Here is a 20,571-nt window from a genome sequence, read left to right on the forward strand (position 1 = left end):
GGTCCATGTGCCCAAATTACGCGCTAGCTAGCTAGCTAGCTACCTGCCTTCAATGCATTTCACTGATTAATTCGAAACGAACTGCTCAGGCTTTCTTTTTAAATATTCTACAAATATTTCCAAATTAAGCAAAATCATTAATTATCAATACATGATCAAGTACTGTGGGGCTGGGAATTATCATCAGAAAGCGGAGGTAAAGCAGTTGTGGTTGAAGCTCCTATGAGAAGAACAGTTGAAATTTGCGTAGAAATGGGATTTAGAAGCTAGAGTGGTCTTTGAAGGTGATGCCATAGTAATCATCATTGCATGCAGTGATCAAGGGTGAAGCAGAGTGCTGGACTTGGTATGGTCAGATAGTGGAAGATGTGAAGAAGAGCCTAAGGGAGCTGCTTCACTGGAAGATCAACTTTTTTTGCAGAGAGGACAATGAGATTAATGCTCATAAGCTGGCAAAATTTGCTTTAAAATTAGATAATTTTATATGTTGGGTACGTAGAACAATATCCTGATTTCATTTCAAGTTTGATTTTTGCTGATATGTCTTGTATTGTAATGAATGATTTCTATGAATGAATGAGAGGTTTTTTTCAAAAAAAAAAATACTCATGACCAAAAACATTATGTAAATTAATTAATTATTCATTCCAAAGCATTAATTAGATGTACTACACAAAAAATAAAAAATAGAATCTTCCTTCAAACTGGCCAGGGATTTTTTGTCTTAATTATAAATCTTTTTATTTTAAATTATTCATGTTATTGGTTAATTAATAATTGAATTAAATTAGATGTCCAGTACAGTACATGAGTACGTAAATTAAGCAAGCATTCGAGATTTAAATACGTGAATTAATATAAGAGGTGATCATCATGAGAAGATACCATATATATCTAATAAATATTGGATACAATTTTTGGGATGATTCTATATATATATAATCGTATCAAATACAATTTCGCCACAAAATCTCATGCATGACAAAATTGAAACGAAAATTTTCATCCCAAAATATATCAATCATCTCTAATTTACACCAAGATCTAAATTGATAGCATACTAATTTTACATATTACTAGTAAATACACTCAGAAATGCTGAAAATTAATTTAGTACTACATTAAGTACTCCTGATAGTACTGGCTGGACGGGTGATGATCATTATGATCAGTAATTGCAGAAACCCCATTTCAGAATATCAGCTCCTGCAATCTTTGTCGTACCCTTGAAGTCTCAACCCCAACTCTAGAAATTTTGACCTGGAAAATCCATATAATTAGTTAAATGAATGCATGGTATCAGAAACTATATATATATATATATAGAGAGAGAGAGAGAGGGGAAATATTCTAATTACAAAAACAATTTCAGATGTAACAAGTTAATTTGTGGGATTATTTTTATATAATTTTTTTGTGAATGTAATAGTACTATGAACTAGAAGATGATATTTAGGAAGAACTAGTGCTGCAACATGCAATATCATTATATACAGTACCTGAGCATGAATTGTATGGAAAATTTTATCACCCGCAGTATAAAAGCTAGCACTGACAACATCAGCTCCTTCTTCCTGAAGAATGCTGATAACTTCATAAAGCATGAAGTTTTTCTGCAACCCACTTATCAAAACCACCTCTATACAGGGACCCAAATCTCTCAAGTCCACGATGGGAAGCTGTCTTGTTCCAATCGTCATGTTATGATCAATCATGTTAGTACTCATGCTGCTGCTACCTGAAGTACTGCTAGATGCAGCTCGCTCCTTCGTAAGCCTTAGTTTTTCTATTTTCCCCCTCAGTTGTGTTATATAGGAGGTGGCATAGTCAAGCTGATCTAGCTGTGTAACCGTTTCCTAAATTATAGGGAAAAAAACATGAACTAACTATGATTAGTATATCAAAATGAATTTAGCTGTGCAACCATGTCCTTCAAAAAACAAAAACAAATCATCATGATCATGATCATGATCGATATATGAATGCATGAGAGATTAAATGACAAGAAAAATGTGAAGTTTTCCTGAAATATAAATAAAAAACCAGAATATAATTGTTCTCATAAGAAGGGAATATGAATCATTTTGAAAGGCTGGATTAATTAGACTTTGTATGCAGGGGTGTAATCATAATCATTCGATCTGTTTTTGAATACATCAATTTTAAGAGAGAAAAAATCTATTCATTATCTCAATTTTTATTATTTTTTTATTATCTTATAATGTAAAATTAAATGATAAATTTATAAATAAAATATAATAAATAATTTATAATTATCTAATATATCACGTTATAAAATAATAGAAGGTCGATAAAAATTGAGTTAATAATAAACATTTAAGATAAGAAACATCGGAAAGAACATGATAGCTGTGAAGTCGTATTCACCTAATTTCAAAGAAACAGAAGAAGCAATTAAGGATGCTTGTACGTTTTTCGCAGGTGTGGCCTGTGGGAGAGGGAAGGACAGGCCTCATGTGTCTAGATCAGGCTCTAAAGTCTAGAGTCTAGACTGCATTTAAGTAATAAGTGCGAAGAAGCAGACAGAAAATATGTAATGAATGCGTGCCAACCATATCAAGAAATATCCAGGCTCCAGCAAATTAACTATTAATAGATTTTCGGTATAGAGTGAACATTTATAAAAGAATTGTGCAGACTCATGCATGTTTGCGGCCTTACCTCAAGAACTGGAAGAGTTAAAACAGTAAAAAAAAAAAAAAAAAGCTCTTAACTTGGAAAGAGATCGAGAAACAAACAAACAAAGGAAAAGATATGTGCATGTGGAGATCTGCAGTGAGTTTTTACCCTGGAGGGTTTGAAGTGATGAGCAGGAATAAGAGAAGCAAGCTTAAAGCATAAGCCTTTCATATGGATTCTTCTGTTTCTCTCCACCGTCTTTCTATCAAGCTTCGATGCTTGATCATCTGTACTACTGATATTCTTCTTCATCTTCAAGTACTGCCCTCTGATCTCGATCCCCCTCGATCAAAAATCACATACACAAACACTAGCTAGCGTGTACTGTGTAAAAAACTCACAAGAAACCCTCTGCAACCAAAAAGTTGCAGACAACAAATGGAAAGGTTTAGAGAGAAAGAAAGAGTGGGAGGATTTGAAGTTCGAAATGTTTAGAGTTTATATAGAGGCCAGTTTGTACCTTCCTGGTCATGAACATGCATTCAATAATAATAGATTTGAATCTTGGAAAGAAAACGACAAGGAAGGATAAGATCATGAAGACTGAAATGCTCAAAAAAATAAGCGAGTGAACGGAACGACCCAGGAAAGATCCGTTTTTTCAAAGTCAACAGAGTTACGTATCTGTTTCCCACGAGCCCCAATGTACTGAAATTCGTCATCTTCTCTAGTAAATATTTCTATAATTGTTTTGGTGTGAATGGGCTGCCTAGTACTGCTGGCTGACTCTTGACCTTTCGTTTTGACTTAGTTTTCTTTGTTTTTTCTTACAAAAATCGTGCATACAATTATATATATACATGCACCGACCATATATTATACATATAACATGAATGAATTTGCCCAGTATGTATGAATAAATTTATAGTCTAACTCATCTTATAAAATCATTTCAATATATAGGAGATGATTGTTAATTCTTTATAAAAATATCTAATACCTTATCAACAATTAATATGAAATTATTCTTCAATATCCTCCCTCACATGCAAATTAATATTTTTTATGATCTTCGTTATGAAATAAGTAATGTGGACCCTTATTCATTTTGTAGTAGGCTCTGATATTATAAAAAAATTTATAGACCTAACTAATCTCATAAAACCGATTTAATAAGAGATGATTATTTATTTTTTATAAATATATTCAAGACATTGTCCATAAATAATTTGGATTATTCATCAACAATGACAACCACTTAATTGTATTTTAATTATTTAGTTATAAGTAATCCTTGATTTCGATGAAAGTGCCACGTTTTCTCTAAAAAATCTTACAAGGAAATAATGTAAACCGATATAAGATAATAAAATTAAAACTAAACTAAAAGTTTAAACATTAGACTTAATTAGAAAATAGAAGTACTGTTACAATTATAACGGGATCTAATAAAAGTAAACTCACACATTAATATGATTTCATATGATACATTAGATACTTTACAATAAAAATAATTTTACAATCTAATTAACGTATTATATGAATTAGTCGTGTCAATTTTTTAATTTATTTTTATAAAATCTCTCTAATTTGTAACACATTTCTCATTAGGAAAAAAAAGTAAAGATTAAAGGACTGCAGGATATTATATTTCTATATTTTTTGGGTTAATTGTGACGTATTTTTTTCATTTAAATCATTTTTATTACACGTACATATTAAGAAATGTAGGTGGTTTTGTGTCAACGTTTTCCATGAAGAAATTGATGATAGATGAGATGGCTATCTCTATTTCTCAATTACACAAAACTTCAGCTTGAATTTTCCAAAATTGAAAAGTATATATAGATAACAATGCAAAAAAACAAAAAATGTCAATAAATACAGATCATGGGTCATCATAAATACCCTATGATCGATCTTATATTCATATAAGTTCTTGCAGCTTGTTGCGTTCACTAGCTCGATCCTTTTCCAGTCAAGATAAATTATATATATTGTTATAAGATCATATCGATCATAACTTATAAATTAATGAATAGATACACGTTCATGATTGATGTACATTATTCATTGAGGTATACCAATTTTGACTTCAATTGTAAGATATTGACTAATTACTTTCTAGGCCAAAAAAAAAAAAAAATGCATAAATTAAGGACAGGAAAAAAAGTGCAGTCTAATGAAGATATTATTTTTTGCATGCATTTTATTGCTAATTGGAGTACTAGCTATATATATATATATATATATATATATATATACTAGCACACATTTGCCACATCTACCAAATTGAAGAAAAAAATAAAGTGTAACTTCAAATATTAAAATAGTCTAATATATAAGAATAAAATTATTATTTATTTATATTCATCATTTATTATGAAATTTAAATTATATTAAAAATTCAAATTAATTAGATATTTTTTTCTCTTAAAAATGTATAATAAAATTTCATCATTTATTTAATGATGAAAAATTAGTATTTTATAAATTAAAATTGATTTTTAGTGTATAATATAATATTATTCTCTAAAAAAAATTCAGTAAAACTTTATCTTTTATTTAATGATGAAAAATTAGTATTTTATAAATTGAAGTTAATTTTAAGTGTATGATAGAATATTTATATTTTAATTATCTATTTTATGTTAGTTTAAATCAATATTTAAACTTCTACCGTTAGATTAAATCTGAAGATTAAATATGAAGGGTTGGAATTTAAAATTCAAAAATCAATATTTTTCCTCACTTTTCCATTTTCTCTCTCTCTCATTCCCCACACACGATTGTGGTATTACGTCGCATACTGACATTCACACGGACGAACCCAAAACAACACAAAAAAACCAAACAAACATGCAAAAAAAAAAAACATCTTTACTGTTCATTATTGTTGATGAATACTAAACAATAATATAGATGGAACAATAATAGAGATATGCGAAAAAAATCTCTTTACTGTTTATTACTATTCAAGTAATGAATAGTATTAATAAACAATAACAACGATATGTTCTTTTAAATTATAGGAAGATATATATTATATATATATATATATATATATCGCGTGCCAGACTTTCACGGGAAAAACCTTTTCTAATTAATTAGTACGCTATAAACTATATTATATTAATTATCTCATTTGGAGTTTACCGCGTACGTATCATGTGCATACGAGACTTTACTAGTTTTATTAATAGTCTATTCTTACAACTAGGTCAAATATATAGTAATAGTAGTTAAGTTAATAGTCTTTTCTAAAATTAATTTTTATTTGGTTGACAATTTACTTTGCTACCTATATACGTACGTACTATAATTAATTAATATATTAATTAGTTGTTTTTATTATCTAATTATAAGTTAATTATTAGGGCAAAGTCAAGTTTTTTTTAATTAATGTTTTCTATATAATATAAGAGTAATGCTGGGGTACAAATTACAATTTCTAAATATCCTTTTATAAAAAAGTGAGTGATCTCGCTAAAAAAGAAAAGATTTTTTGATTTTTTTACATAACTTTTTTATGATGGAGTTCACTTTTTTTACAAATAAACTGTTCGGGATTTTTCTATTTGAATCTTATACAAATCATTACTTGTAATATAATAGAGATCAAGAATTTGGAAGCTTCTTGCTTTCTTCATTAATCCCATGATCATTTAAACATGCCAATTTATAACTGTATATATGGACTAGCGATCTGGCCATGCCTTGAAAAAACAAATTAGTTGCGCATTCTTAAAGATTCCATCCATTTAACTTGCAATCCAAGCATTGAATGAATTGGTACCCGAATCACGGAGACAAGATCGACCCACGTACTCACGTTGTTATATATTTAATTAAGTTTGAAAAGTTTAAATAAAATAAAGATAGATATATAAAATGAGTTCTATAATATTTATTTGAGTAATGTTAAATATAATCGTGAAGTATGTAAATGCTGCACAATTCTTTTGAAAAAAAGTAGAGTCTATTATTAAAAAATTAATTATTTTTTTTATGTGGGTCACGTATTTACTCTCTTTTCTCAAAGAAATTATACAATACTTACACACTCTATAATTATAAATATTATTTTTTTATTTATTAATAAAAATAATTTATATAAATTTTAAATAGATAAATCTAGTGCAGTTATTTGTATAAAAGTAAACAATATCTGAAAGGATTAAAAAAATAAAAAAAAAAAGTGAACAGGCCCAAAAATAAATGTATTATATAGATGTTACACCTAACCATGTTAGCTAGATTTGTTATATATAAATAGCAACATGCAGTACGCTTGTCCTGACCTTCAAACATGCGGAAGCCATGCATTGACTTGACCACTGTTACATAACTTACATTGCATGCGGAAGCTGGTGGTGGCCCTCAATCGATTAACATTCAACCAAAATACGTAACTCCAAACTATCTTCACCATAAATGAAGATAAATATATGTATTAACCTCGTGTGTACGTACGACTCTAACCTTCATGTGATCTAGTCATGTACATTAATTAATTCGCTTTCTAACTTTGTTTACATAACCAACAAAAATGGATTTGATGGTCGAGAAAATTTACAGAGGCTTCTGCTAATAGAAACCCCTCAATATATATATAAATTTTATAAAAATAAATCTACAAAATAACGTATCTTAATGTAAACTGATTTTATATCTAACGTTAAATTATTCGAAACATTACACCTTTTGAGTATATACTGAGAAATCTATTAATTAATTAAGCATGGAAATTAATATACCCTCTTTAATTGGTTGAGTCCACAAATATATATATTAATTATATTTAAGGTTTTTTTAACAATTTTTTGTTACTTTTTCTTTTCTCCAACTTGGTTTCTTATTATATATATATATATATATACATATATATATATATATATATATATATATATATATAATTAGGAGAGGGAGTCGAATTCATGATCTCCATTTTAAAGATGTGGGTCTTGTCCCATCAAGCTATAGGCCATTGGCAACTTGGTTTCTTAATTTTGATAATTCTTTAAAAGACTCATATTTCAAATTTGTTTCTTATGTGGTGGACCCTATACGTTTGGATCATAAAATACTTTCAACTTATCTCAATTCATCATTACAATTTTTTCAAATTTCAACACAAAATATAATAAACAATTCAACTTTTTCAAATCTCAAAATAATAATAATATTAAAAAATATTATTCTAACAATATTTTATCATCTCAACTCAACTCAACTCAACTCAACTCACTTCAACATCCAAACTAAATCTATCAAGATCAATTGCAAGATATCTGCACGAGAGGGTTTTCCATTGTTTTCAAAGTAGAGGACAAAGATCTTTCCAATTTTATATAACCATATGAGTTTATTTCCAAATTCATTGGAAGGAATATTTCGAGAAAAGTATATTTTATACCCTCAAATTATTATGTATTTTATGTTAAAGAAAATCTATTTGTAATTGTAAATTGTATAATCGTCGCGTAATCATTTTAAAAAAAATAAATAAAACATAGAATTCACATAAAAAAATTTAATTTTTAATAATAGACTTTACTTTTTTTCAAAACGATTACACGATATTTACGTACTTCATAATTATATATAGAATTACTCTTTAAATAATTAGTTTTGATATAGTTTTGCATGCAAAGTGCAAGATTAGAGTATAATTATTGAGAATGCAAAGTGTTTTTCACACTAAGAAAGTTTCTAGAAGACCTTTAATAATATTATAATAGTTCATTGGCCCACGGCCACACGTACACTACCTTCAAAATTTCTACTTTGCACACATAAAAGTAAAATCCTGTAAGGAATAATCATCCAATCATGTAGCTAGGTAATAGTCAATAATTACTGTATATATCTTCAAGTTTTTTATACTATCAGAATAGTAATTATATACTTTTTATAAAAAAAATAAATAATTTATATATAAAAAATGATACACATACTACTTTTTCATAATTATATTTTAAATAATGAACACTTTTATAAAATAATTTATAAAAATAATATTATTTTATAAAAATACTGTCAATTTAAAATATAATTATTAAAAAAATTTGAAAAAACTATTATGCATGTATCATTCGTTTATTATTATATATATAAAAATTTTATTCATTATTTTTATATTTTAATTTACTTTTAAAAATTATAATATTATTAAAAAAATACTTTCTTAATTACTAAAAAAGAAAAATTATTGAGATCCAATGATACTCAATAGTCGGTGATGAATAGCAATTTTTCATATATATAATCATGTCATGAAAGTAAATTATTCAATGATGGTACGGTTGGGTCGGCGAATATATATGTTCGTCATGATCAGCATGTAGCTAGAAAGATGGGTGGGAACATTTTTGCAAAGGACAATTACACCACCAACTATACTACAATTTAATTATTATTATATATTAAAATATAATATAGTTGTTCTTATGTCATTTTCATATCTTTTTTCTGTTTGTGTTAAATAAATCAATCAATTCACTTCGTTCATTTCATTTTAGGTGGACACATCTAACATTAAAAATTTGACCAAAGATTTATACCAACGGTGTAATTTTTTTCTTTTTTCATTTATAAAAGCATTTTTTATGTATTTTTAAAAATATGTCTTTAAACATTAAAAAAACTAAATATTAAAAACTAAACAAACACAAATCTTAAAAAAATAATAATAATAATAATAATCTATACATGAAGTATTAGGGCAGGTTTGATAACAAAAATAAAACATAAAATTTTCATCTTATCTCATCTCATCATTACACATTTTTTAAATTCTTATATAAAATATAATAAATAATTCAAAATTTTCAATTCTCAATACACTTTTTTCAAATCTCAAAATAATAATAATATTAAAATATAATATTTTAAACTTCAAAATAAAATATAAAATTTTCATCTCACTCCCAAACCTACCCTTAATGTACCTATGATCATTTCCTCTACCAAATTAAGTACTGTTTTAGTCTTGACCGCGTAGTACTTGCCGAAAAAGTCATCGACTTTGAAAAAAAATTTATAAAAGCTTCGTAACACGTTAATTATAGTACTGTTTTACTTTAGACCATGATCGGCCACTATGTACGGATGGACCATATCGAACAATTATAGAGAAAAGAGATTCTCCGTGAGAGTAGTACTACTGCATGGCCGGCCGGCCGGGATTAGTCGAGGGAAAGTTTGACTACTACTCTGCATGATTTCAAATTAGCTAGATTATTATTAACCATTTCGTTTTCTATATATAATAATAAAATATTATTTTTTTTATTAATTTTATGCATGCATATTTTATAAACAATTCTCAAACGTACATTTCTTGGTACGTACGTATCCAAGCTTGCATGCATGAACTTAATTATAAACACATGATCATGTATAACATTTATTAATAATGTTAACAAAGTGAATTTTTTAAAGAATATTATATATTTAATAAATATTGTATAGCAATATATAAATAAATAAATATTATAAAGCCCACTTCATGAATATGCGGCCTCTCTCACGCTTGAAATTACAAGCAGATGATCTTGACCTCTCATGCTCCGCCCAAATTAATCCAAATCGGCCTTTAGTACTGCTAGCCACTAGCCTACTCCTTTCGGGATGCAACAACACATGGATATACACATTAATGTAGACCAATGCCGTCACATCAATGATACATGCGTACGTAACGTATGTGCTTGCGTCGATCTCCATCTTTGTCTATTCACTTCAAAATATTTTTCTTATAGTAAGTATTTTCGCTCGTAAGGTCGATCGTCTAGGCCCATATCGAAGTAGCTAGGCAGTTTCTGATCAAGTTGGGATACAATAATGCATCGATGTCTTGATCTGTCGAATGTGAAAAAAAGAGAGCACGGCTAGCTGATATGTTCAATGATGTACGGATTGACATCATGTGAATGTATTAGCGAGGAAAAAATGGGGGCACAACAAGTGAGTCTTATATATATCATCATTATTTATTTTATAATGTTCAAAATCTTTATTCTGTCAATAATAATTGTACGTTGTAGCTGGTGTCCAATCTTTTTCTTTCATTCTTTCTCTCGTTTGAAATTATCTTCATGTCCGCATAATTGATATATATATATATATATATATATATATAGTCGATTAAATCTACAGTACTACCGGAGTCATCTGGACCACTTAAACAGCGTTTGGATATTGCTGATCAGTTTATCTCAGATCATCTTATTTAATTTATAAATAGTAATATTTTATGAGTTCCATTAAAATGTGTTTGCTTGTAAATAAGTTGAGATATATGTTTAAATGTATGAAGAAGATTAACATGAATTGAGTTGATTTTAACAACCAAAACACCATAGTAAAAGATTCTTATTTAAACTTTGAGATCTCAAAGGTAAGAGATATACACCAAAACAAATCATACAATACTTATAATTAAATATTAAAGGTTGTTTTTTTTTTTTTTTTTTGAATAAACATCTCTGTATTTCATGTATGAATTTCCTGATTACAGTTTCTATCATTTTCCAGACTTTTGACAATGAAGTCTGGGATTTCTTCTAACCAAATTTTTTCCTCAGTTAACACTAAAGCCTTCTTTGCCAATGTATGAGCTACAATGTTTTTATCCCTATAATCGAACTGTATAAACCAATCTTGCCTATTCTTATAGACTTTTCTAATATCATCAATTAAAGAACCAACAATGGAGAAGTCATCTTCTTCACACTGCACAGCCATGATGACTGCCTTGGCATCACCTTCGAAAATCACATTCTGTAAATTAAGATCACTGCAAACCTGTAGTGCCTTCCATAAAGCTTGACATTCTGCCACTTCTGGTGTTCTCACATTCCTTCTACTGTCACATGCAGCAAGCAGAGCTTCCCCTTCCTCATCTCTAATGATCATTCCCATCCCCATTCTATTCAACCTTAAATCCAAGGAGGCATCCCAATTAACCTTCACAAAGCCAGCTTCAGGACGAATCCATCTTGATTTATTAACTGGTATTGCTTCCTGCTGAATTTCAGAATTTTCCTTGCTGTTTGCTTGCTTATGCTCCTCAAGTGTCACGATTGCTGAAGCTACCAAAGCTCTCGGGCAAGATAGTCTCTTCTCAAAAACAAAGGTGTTTCTCCTCAACCAAACTTTTCTGAACATAATGGCTATCTTCTCTAGTTTATCTTTCTCAAAAACTTCTGACATATTCACCCATAGCCTCAAGAAATCACCTTCTCCCCTTTTCCATTTCTGAACTCCACTCAGGTCAGTTGCCCACACGTCATTTGCTGCTAGGCAATCCCAAAGCACATGAATAACGGTTTCCTCTTCTCTAGAACAGAGTGGACATAGGGGGTTTTCAGCTATTTTTTTAAGAAACAGGTTCCTCTTTGTAGGAAGTAAATCATTTGCTGCCCTCCATAAGAATATCTTAACCATGTTTGGAACCTCTAGCTTCCAAATGCTCTTCCACCTATTGTTCTCCATTGAAGACTCCCCTTTGCACCTATTTCTCATTTCAAGTTGCAGGTAATATGCACTTTTAATAGTGAAAATCCCTTTCTTTGATGGCCCCCAAACAGCTTTATCTTCAGATAACCCTCTGCCCAGAGGTATACTTAGGATTTGATCTGCTTCTTCTTTTTCAAAGACTGCTTTAATCAGGTTTTCATTCCACTCCCTTCTGTCGGCTATCATCAGTTCAGCTACTTTTGAGTCTTCCCTAAGCACTGCTATTGGAGATTGCACTGTATAAGATGAAGGAGTATTCAGCCATTTCTGGCCCCAGATTTGAATCTTCTTACCATCACCAACTCTCCACCTTATGCCTTCCTTGATTAGACCTCTAGCATTCCAAATACTTCTCCATATCAGCGAGGGTTTTTGCCCCAGCTTGACATCAAGAAAGTTATCATTCTTTAGGTATTTCTCCCTGAACACCACTGATGCTAGGGAGTTAGGGCACTGAATAAGTCTCCATCCTTGTTTAGCTAAAAGGGCAAGATTGAAGCAACTCAGGTCCCTAAAACCTAACCCACCCTTATCTTTTTGCCCTGCCATCTTGCTCCATTTACGCCAATGGATACCCCCTTCCTTCTGATGGTTCCCCCACCAGAATTTGGAAAACATGACATTAATGTCGTTGCAAAGTTTAAGAGGGAGCTTGAATACACTCATGGTGTAGGTAGGTATGGCCTGCAATACTGCTTTGATTAATATTTCTTTCCCAGCCATAGATAAAAAGTTATTCTTCCAGCTAGATATCTTTTTCCATATTTTTTCCTTGATAGATCTAAAAGTGTTGTATTTAGATCTACCAACAAGTGTAGGTAGTCCTAGATACTTTTCATAGCTGCCACATGCCACTGAGTTGCCAGCCTCTAATATGCATTTTTTGTCCTCCAATGGGGTGTTGCTACTAAAGAAGATAGAAGTCTTATCCTTATTTAGGAACTGCCCTGAGGCCTTTTCATATCTCTTAAGAATCTCTTGCAGCTCATTCCACTCCCCTAATGTGGCTCTCCCAAACAAGATGCAATCATCTGCAAATAGTAAGTGATTAATTGAAGTACCCCCTCTTGCTACTTGTACCCCTCTTGTGATTCCCCTCTTTACAGAATGGTTTAGCAAACAACTGAGTCCCTCGGCACAAACAATGAAAAGGTAGGGTGACAAGGGATCCCCTTGTCTAAGACCCCTAGAGGGATAAATCCTTTCACCAGGTTTTCCATTGACCAACACTGAATATGACACAGTTGAGACGCATTTCATGATGAGAAAGACCCATCTGTCACAGAAACCTAATTTCCTCAAAACAGCCTCCAAATATCCCCATTCAATTCTATCAAAAGCTTTTGACATGTCAAGTTTAACTGCCATATTCCCTACCTTCCCTTTCTTCCTGGTTTTCATCGAGTGAATCAACTCATAGGCTACCATAGTGTTGTCTGAAATCAATCTTCCAGGTAAAAAAGCACTCTGAGTAGGTGATATAATAACTGATAGCACTTTTTTGAGTCTATTGGAAATGACTTTAGAGATTAGTTTGTACAGTACGTTGCACAAACTAATTGGTCTGTAATCACTCACCAATATAGGCTCATTAATCTTGGGGATCAAAGCCAGAAAAGTGTAATTCAAAGAGGGAATCCAGGAGTTATCATTAAGAACTGACAAAGCAGCCTCACATACCTCATCAGCAATAAGAGACCAGTGACTTTGGTAAAAACAAGCCCCGAAACCATCTGGTCCAGGGGACTTCAAAGGGGACATTAGTTTCAAAGCCTCCTCAATCTCCCTTTTAGTGTAGCTCTTTGACAGCATATCATTCATGTCTCTAGTCACCCTTGGCTCGATAAATCTTAGGCACTCATCAAGATCTTCCTTAGAGGGTTCAGTGGATTGAAACAGATTATGAAAATAAGAACTAAAGACCCTTTCGATCTCCAAGTTTCCTCTAACCCTTCTGTTCTGCTCATTAGTGACTTCCTGGATGGTGTTTCTCTTCCTTCTTTGATTTGCACAAGCATGAAAGAATTTTGTGTTTTTGTCCCCAAGTTTGTACCAATTAGCTTTTGCTCTTTGTCTCCACCTTAAATCCTCATTCTCCAACAGAATACTCAGCTCTCTCTTCACTGTCCTTATCTCTTCTGAGTTGAGATGACTCTCATTTAGCTGCAGCTGCTGTAACACTGTTGTTTTCTCCTCAATCTCCTTTTCCCCTCCTCTCCTTCTTTGTCTATTCCAGGCCAGCAAAGCCTTTTTGCTCTTGTTCAGATAAGCATCTACTTTATCAAGAGGATTCATGCAAATTCCAACCTTTTTCCATACCTGCCTTACCACCTCTCTGCATTCTCCATCTAGAGCCCAATTTGCTTCATATTTGAAGCTTAGGTTTTTGATCCAGTGTCTCTTCCTTCCATTGATAGCATGAGTCACCAGAGGCTTGTGGTCTGAAGTTCTTGCAGCTAAAACTTCCACCCAAACCTCATTAAAAACTTCAATCCATTCTGAGTTTGCAACAGCCCTGTCTAATCTTTCCTTTGTAAAAGATTCATCCCTATGCAAATTACTCCAAGTAAACTTCTCACCCTTCCACCCTAGATCATGCAAGTCCCTTTTTAGAAGAACTTCCCTAAAATCCTCCATCTGTTTTTCTGACCTTGGTCTCCCCCCTTCTTTCTCATCATTTGAAATAATTTCATTAAAATCTCCAACTATGCACCACCCCATCGAATCTTCAGGTTTTAAAGAAGCTAACAGCTCCCAAGATTCTTTTCTTTTCCCCACCTCTGGCTGGCCATAAAAACCAGTAAGTAACCATTTAACATTTGAAACCTCATCCTTCACCCAAGCACGTAAATACTAGATATTAAAAAGTATTTAATATTACGTACGTATAGTAATATGATACTAGTTTTAATATCCTTGTTTAGCTATAAGTGTTTATCTAAACAGTACGTAAATACTATATAAAAGTACTATTACAAGAAAAATAGGCTTTTATAACCATTTAATTGTGGCGAAAATGTTATTTATGATCAAAACAGACTCATTTTAATTGTAAATAATCATTTCGCTAGAATTAAATGACCACAAATAAATAATTTTCTCGTAGTGATATATATATACCTACCAGTACGTAATCACACTACAACAGAATGTGTATTTTGTGACAGAGGAAACTGTCACAAAAAAATGGCAAACCGTCACTAAACATATTTGGTGACGGTTTGAAACCGTCACCATGACCGTCACGTAAAGTGCGTCACAGAAAACATTTGGTGACGGTTTACTGTTCAACCGTCACAAAAAATATTTTTAGTGACGGTTGGAAGTGTTCCGTTCGGTACAACGTTCGAACGTTCCTTTTTTGTGACGGTTATGAACTGTCACAGAAAATCACGTTCGGACGTAAAATTAAACGTTCGGACGTTATACCCGACCCGATTGGCGTTCGAATGAGAGAAGTTGACGTTTGTTGTATATCGTTCGAACGTATCATATTTACGTTCGCATGTTAATGCGTCCGAACGTTAATTACAATAAACGTTCGAATATTTGTTCGAACGTAAACGTAAATGTTCAAACGTAGCGCGTTTAATGTTCGGACGTTATTTCGAATGTAAACGAAGGAGCGTCCGAATGCAAGTTCTTTGTTCGAACGTTAGTCGGTTTAACGTTCGAACGATTCAATTGTATTTACGTTCGAACGTTTGGTACAGTGTGAACCAACGTTCGAACGATTTTTATTTACATTCGAACGTACAGATCAGAAATACTAATTTCATAAAATTTAAAAACAAAATACCAATAGTATCATATTACATACCCAATTAAGAAGTAACAATGTCTTATAAAAGTACAAAATTAGATATTAAAACTAGTCAGAAATATTGATAAAATTTATTTCTTCTTTTTCCCTCGCCCACGGGGATTCTGTTGCAACGACATAACACGCTCCATTTGCACCATCATCTCTCGTTGCACTTGCTCTTGCACTTCACTGCGTATTCTTTCCTCCTGGTCTCTCTGTTGGTCCTGCAAACGCGTCTCTAAATGAGACTGTCGTTCTAAGAGAGACTCTAACTCTTGCTGTCTCGACCTCATATACTCATTCTCACGCCGTGCAGCTTCTAAATCTGCTGTAAGATTATTAATTTGTGAAGCCAATGAGGTTGAGGAGGATGAACATTTATGCTTGATAGATCGTCCCAAACCTCTTGCCATACTAGACTGCGGCCCGAGCACTTGGGTGAATATGTCTATGTCACTAGGAGAGGATTCCGCAGAAGTCGACTGCATCTCCAACATTTTGTTCTGCAATTTAAAAGGTAATGATCGTAAATAATTAGTAACGTATTAAAAGAAATAGAAATAAGAAATAAACTATTAAAATGTTCTATAAAAAATTTATTTAACAAAATTAACACTGCTTACATAATTATCTGCAGCGACAGGATCCATCCACTCACTATGCTCATTAGTGTGAGCAGCAGCATAGACATGAACGAGGGAAAAGTTTTCAGGATCATCACGTTTCTAACAAAGCGACAATATTAGCAATTTTAAAAAGATAATGTTAGTACTTATCAGAAAGAATATCAGGAAAATAAATAAATTCTATAATTTTTTAATTACCATTTTTTCAGCAAGACGGTGGAATGACCTTGAACCGGCACGATGGTGGACAGTCAGAACGGATCTATTCTGTGCATTTGTAGAACTCAAGTGCTACAAAATATATTAAAAATGTTAATTGTAATATGTATACATATAATGTATAAAACGAATATGAATGTAAATAATTTAAAGATATAAATGTAAAATACCTGATAATCTGGAGATGCGAAAAGATCACAACACTTTCTCCAATCATCTAACTTCATCTGCTGAAAAGGAGACTGCGCAGCCTCTTCCAACGCCTCAAACTTCTTGAAGTGGTCATGACATCGTCCTTTGTGACGTCGGAATAGTGTAGCCATCAACTCATTCACGGTTCTCAAATCCTCGCTACGGCTAAAGTCGAGGTCGAATTCATCCTAACAAGGGAATCAGGTAAAAAATATAATAGATTAATCTAAGTGAAAAAAATGTACTGAAAAGTAAACTCACCAGCACACGACTTCGAATGTGCTCCTTAATCTCATTCGGAACATCTCGCCATGAGCGCACATAAAATGGAGCATAAGCTCGAACTACTGTGCCAATATAGGAGGAAAGCGCTGCTGCACTATCATCCACTCCTCCAGTGGAATTATCAGGAATTGTGATCTTCAGTTTACCGTGCCTTCTATTTTTTTCAAGAGAGATTCCACGTGTATAGCCACGACCGCGACGTGCAGATGCATCAACTACATGATAATAATAGATATACTATAATTATAATTATATAGTTATTGAGAAAAAATTATTAACTATATATATAATTATTCCTTACTGGTAGGTGTCGACTGGCTGTTGTTCTCTTCTGTGTTAGCTTGATCTTCAGGAACGGATTCCTCGAGTGGGGAGTCCTCAATGGATTCAGGACTTGGACTTGGCGGAGGCACATTTCTTCGTTGTCGTTTTGGCGGCATTCTTTAAAATAATTAATTATATCAAAGAAAATTAATTAGAAGAAATTATGAAAATTTAAGATATTTTATAGTCACCTATATAAATAAAATATTTAGTACTTTTACTCTTCAGATGAATTTTCCATAGTTGTTTCAGAATCTCCATCAATAACATCTTCATCATCATTATCCACCTCATGCCCGGATTCTGATTCGTATTCATCTTCTGACTCGTCTTCTTCATCTTCCTCCAAACTGACTTGAATTGAATGATCATTTAATACAGACGGGTCGAGATGTACGGGTGGGACATCATCTCTACACAAGGGGAGCAACTCGAGTGCACCGAGGTCAACAAACAAGTTAATACCCTCTCCATCTTCCTGGTATGCCTCAACAATCAGATTGTCATCTTCATCTCCACTATTCTCGTAATCTGCACTCGTTCCTGCTTCATATATATTTCGAGGAACAAATTTTTGTACAACTCAACAAGTTATCTCCCCACTATCTTCATCAGCACTTTTCATTGGATCAATCAAGTAATAGACTTGGGTAGCTTGACAAGCCAATACGAATGGATCATCTTCGTACCATTTAGATGCAGTATTGACACTCATAAAGTGATTATCCCTATGTATCGAAACCCGACCACCGCCTAGATCCCACCAATCACATTTGAAGACATATGTTACAGACCCACCCAGATATTTCAATCCGATAATATCACATATGACACCATAATAGTCAATATCATCTGTTCCATGACTCCCCTCGACCAACACACCACAGTTTTGAGTCTTTCTATTACGTTCACGGTCCAAAGTATGGAATCTATAACATCGAACCGTGCATGCAGTATATCGAAGTGCTCTATTTGAGGGACCACGGGCCAATGCATACAATTCAGAAGAAATTGATCCGGGATCACGAGCACGTTGTTCCAAAATCTAAAAATTGAAATAGTATATATTTATTATTTTATTATCCAGAGTTAAAAATTTCACAATATAACATATATATAATTTTAGTTCATACACGTTCTTCAAACCATCCGGGAAATTCTTCCTCGTGTCTTGCCTCTATATTTTCTACGCCTTCCGTTCTAAGTTTGTCCATGTGGTCACTGTTATAACATATTGCAAAAGAAGTATATTTTGAGCACAACAATTCTAATTAATTTAAAGAAAACTATAATTATTCAAATAAATTAAATGACATACCTAAGATAATCATCAATCTCTCGGCAGTTATTTAGCACATACCACCGAACCTTACCCAACTCTCCATCAATTAAATCGTAACCTGTTTGTGCACCTAAGGGTCGTACATTCTGGGAAAACACTGATAGCTCACGAGGAGGCGGAGTAGCAAGATCAGCATTTCGCTCTTGACGACTAAATCGTGTCTCAACACCACGAAGATATAGAGAGCAAAATGTTAACCATTCATCGTGTATATAAGCCTCTGCTATTGAACCCTCAGCTTTGGCTTTATTCCCAACAGTGCGCTTTAATCGACCCAAATATCTTTCAACTGGATACATCGAACGGAACTGCACCGGTCCACCCAGAAGTACCTATCGCGGTAAATGTATTGCTAAATGGACCATGACATCAAAAAATGATGGTGGAAAGATCTGCTCGAATTTACATAGTATAGTAGCAATGTCTTCTTCCAATTTCGACAACACATCTCGATTTACTACCCGAGGGCACAAATCCTTGAAAAACATACATAGTTTAGATATGGCGACACGTACATTAGATGTCAGCTTCCCACGAATTCCCACAGGTAATAACTTCTGCAAAAATACGTGACAATCATGACTTTTCAATCCATTGATTTTCCAATCATCAGGACTCACGCATCTACCAATATTTGAAGTATAACCATCTGGCAACTTCACACCTTGCAACCATTTGCAGAAATCCATCCTCTCCTCCCTCGTCATCGTAAAACATGCATGCGGCATGACCACCCTATTGCCTTCCACCTGCAAATGCAGATTATGTTTAATTCTCATTCTCTCAAGATCTTTCCTCGTCTTGATCGTGTCTTTCGTCTTTTTGTTAATACTCATCAATGTACCCAGTATATTATCACAAATATTCTTCTCTATGTGCATTACATCCAAACTATGTCGCAACTTGCATGACGACCAATACGGCAAATAAAAAAAAATACTACGCTTTGTCCAATTCAATTCTGATACGGCTCGTTTTCTCTTGTTCTTTCCCCGACCTTTGCCAAAATTGTTCGCTCTAACATGTTGCAGTTGTTCCACTATCTCTTCTCCAGACAACTCTTTTGGTGCAATCCTATCCTCTACTCTCCCATCAAACTTGACACATTCTCTTCTCCATGCATGATTTGCTGGTAAATAACGTCGATGACACATGAAACACAACTTCTGAGAAAATTTTAGCCACTCACTAGCAGTTTCTTTATTACACGTCGGACATGCTAACTTCCCTTTCGTACTCCAGCCAGAAAGATTCCCATACGCCGGAAAATCATTTATGGTCCACATTACCGCAGCATGCATCTGAAAAGATGTCGACTTAGATGCATCATAAGTTCTAACCCCTGTTTCCCATAACTCTTTCAGCTCTTCAATCAACGGCTGCATGAATACGTCAATATCATTCCCATGTGATCTAGGGCCAGGGATGAGTAAAGTTAACAAAAAGTTTGGCGCCTTCATGCACCTCCATGGTGGAAGATTGTACGGAATCAATACAACGGGCCAAGTGCTATAACTTGTACTCATATTCCCAAAAGGGTTGAATCCATCGGTTGTGAGTCCCGGGCGCACGTTCCGAGCTTCTAACCCGAACTCTGGATACTGATTATCGAAAGA

At 32.9% G+C, this 20,571-nt stretch overlaps 1 protein-coding gene across 1 annotated transcript; it reads right to left on the reverse strand.

Moving 5' to 3' along the window:
- Positions 1–871: 871 nt before the first annotated feature.
- Positions 872–3,170, reverse strand: LOC108984659 (transcription factor bHLH162-like). The gene is made up of 3 exons (XM_018956689.2): positions 2,809–3,170; positions 1,500–1,856; positions 872–1,260 (listed from the first exon to the last, which is right to left on the reverse strand). Exons 1-3 carry the CDS (start codon positions 2,950–2,952, stop codon positions 1,192–1,194), a joined length of 570 nt encoding a protein of 189 aa, XP_018812234.1. The 5' UTR covers positions 2,953–3,170; the 3' UTR covers positions 872–1,191.
- Between the last annotated feature and the right edge of the window lie 17,401 nt (positions 3,171–20,571).

Source organism: Juglans regia, chromosome 9 (genome assembly GCF_001411555.2).
Source record: "Juglans regia cultivar Chandler chromosome 9, Walnut 2.0, whole genome shotgun sequence".
Lineage (NCBI taxonomy): Eukaryota > Viridiplantae > Streptophyta > Magnoliopsida > Fagales > Juglandaceae > Juglans > Juglans regia.

Coding starts and splice junctions, on each gene's coding strand:
- LOC108984659 (XM_018956689.2), bottom strand. CDS start 2,952: ATGAAGAAGAATATCAGTAGTACAGATGATCAAGCATCGAAGCTTGAT. Junction 1,857..2,808: donor ATCACTTCAAACCCTCCAGG/GTAAAAACTCAC, acceptor CCTATAATTTAG/GAAACGGTTACACAGCTAGA. Junction 1,261..1,499: donor TCCATACAATTCATGCTCAG/GTACTGTATATA, acceptor TGGATTTTCCAG/GTCAAAATTTCTAGAGTTGG.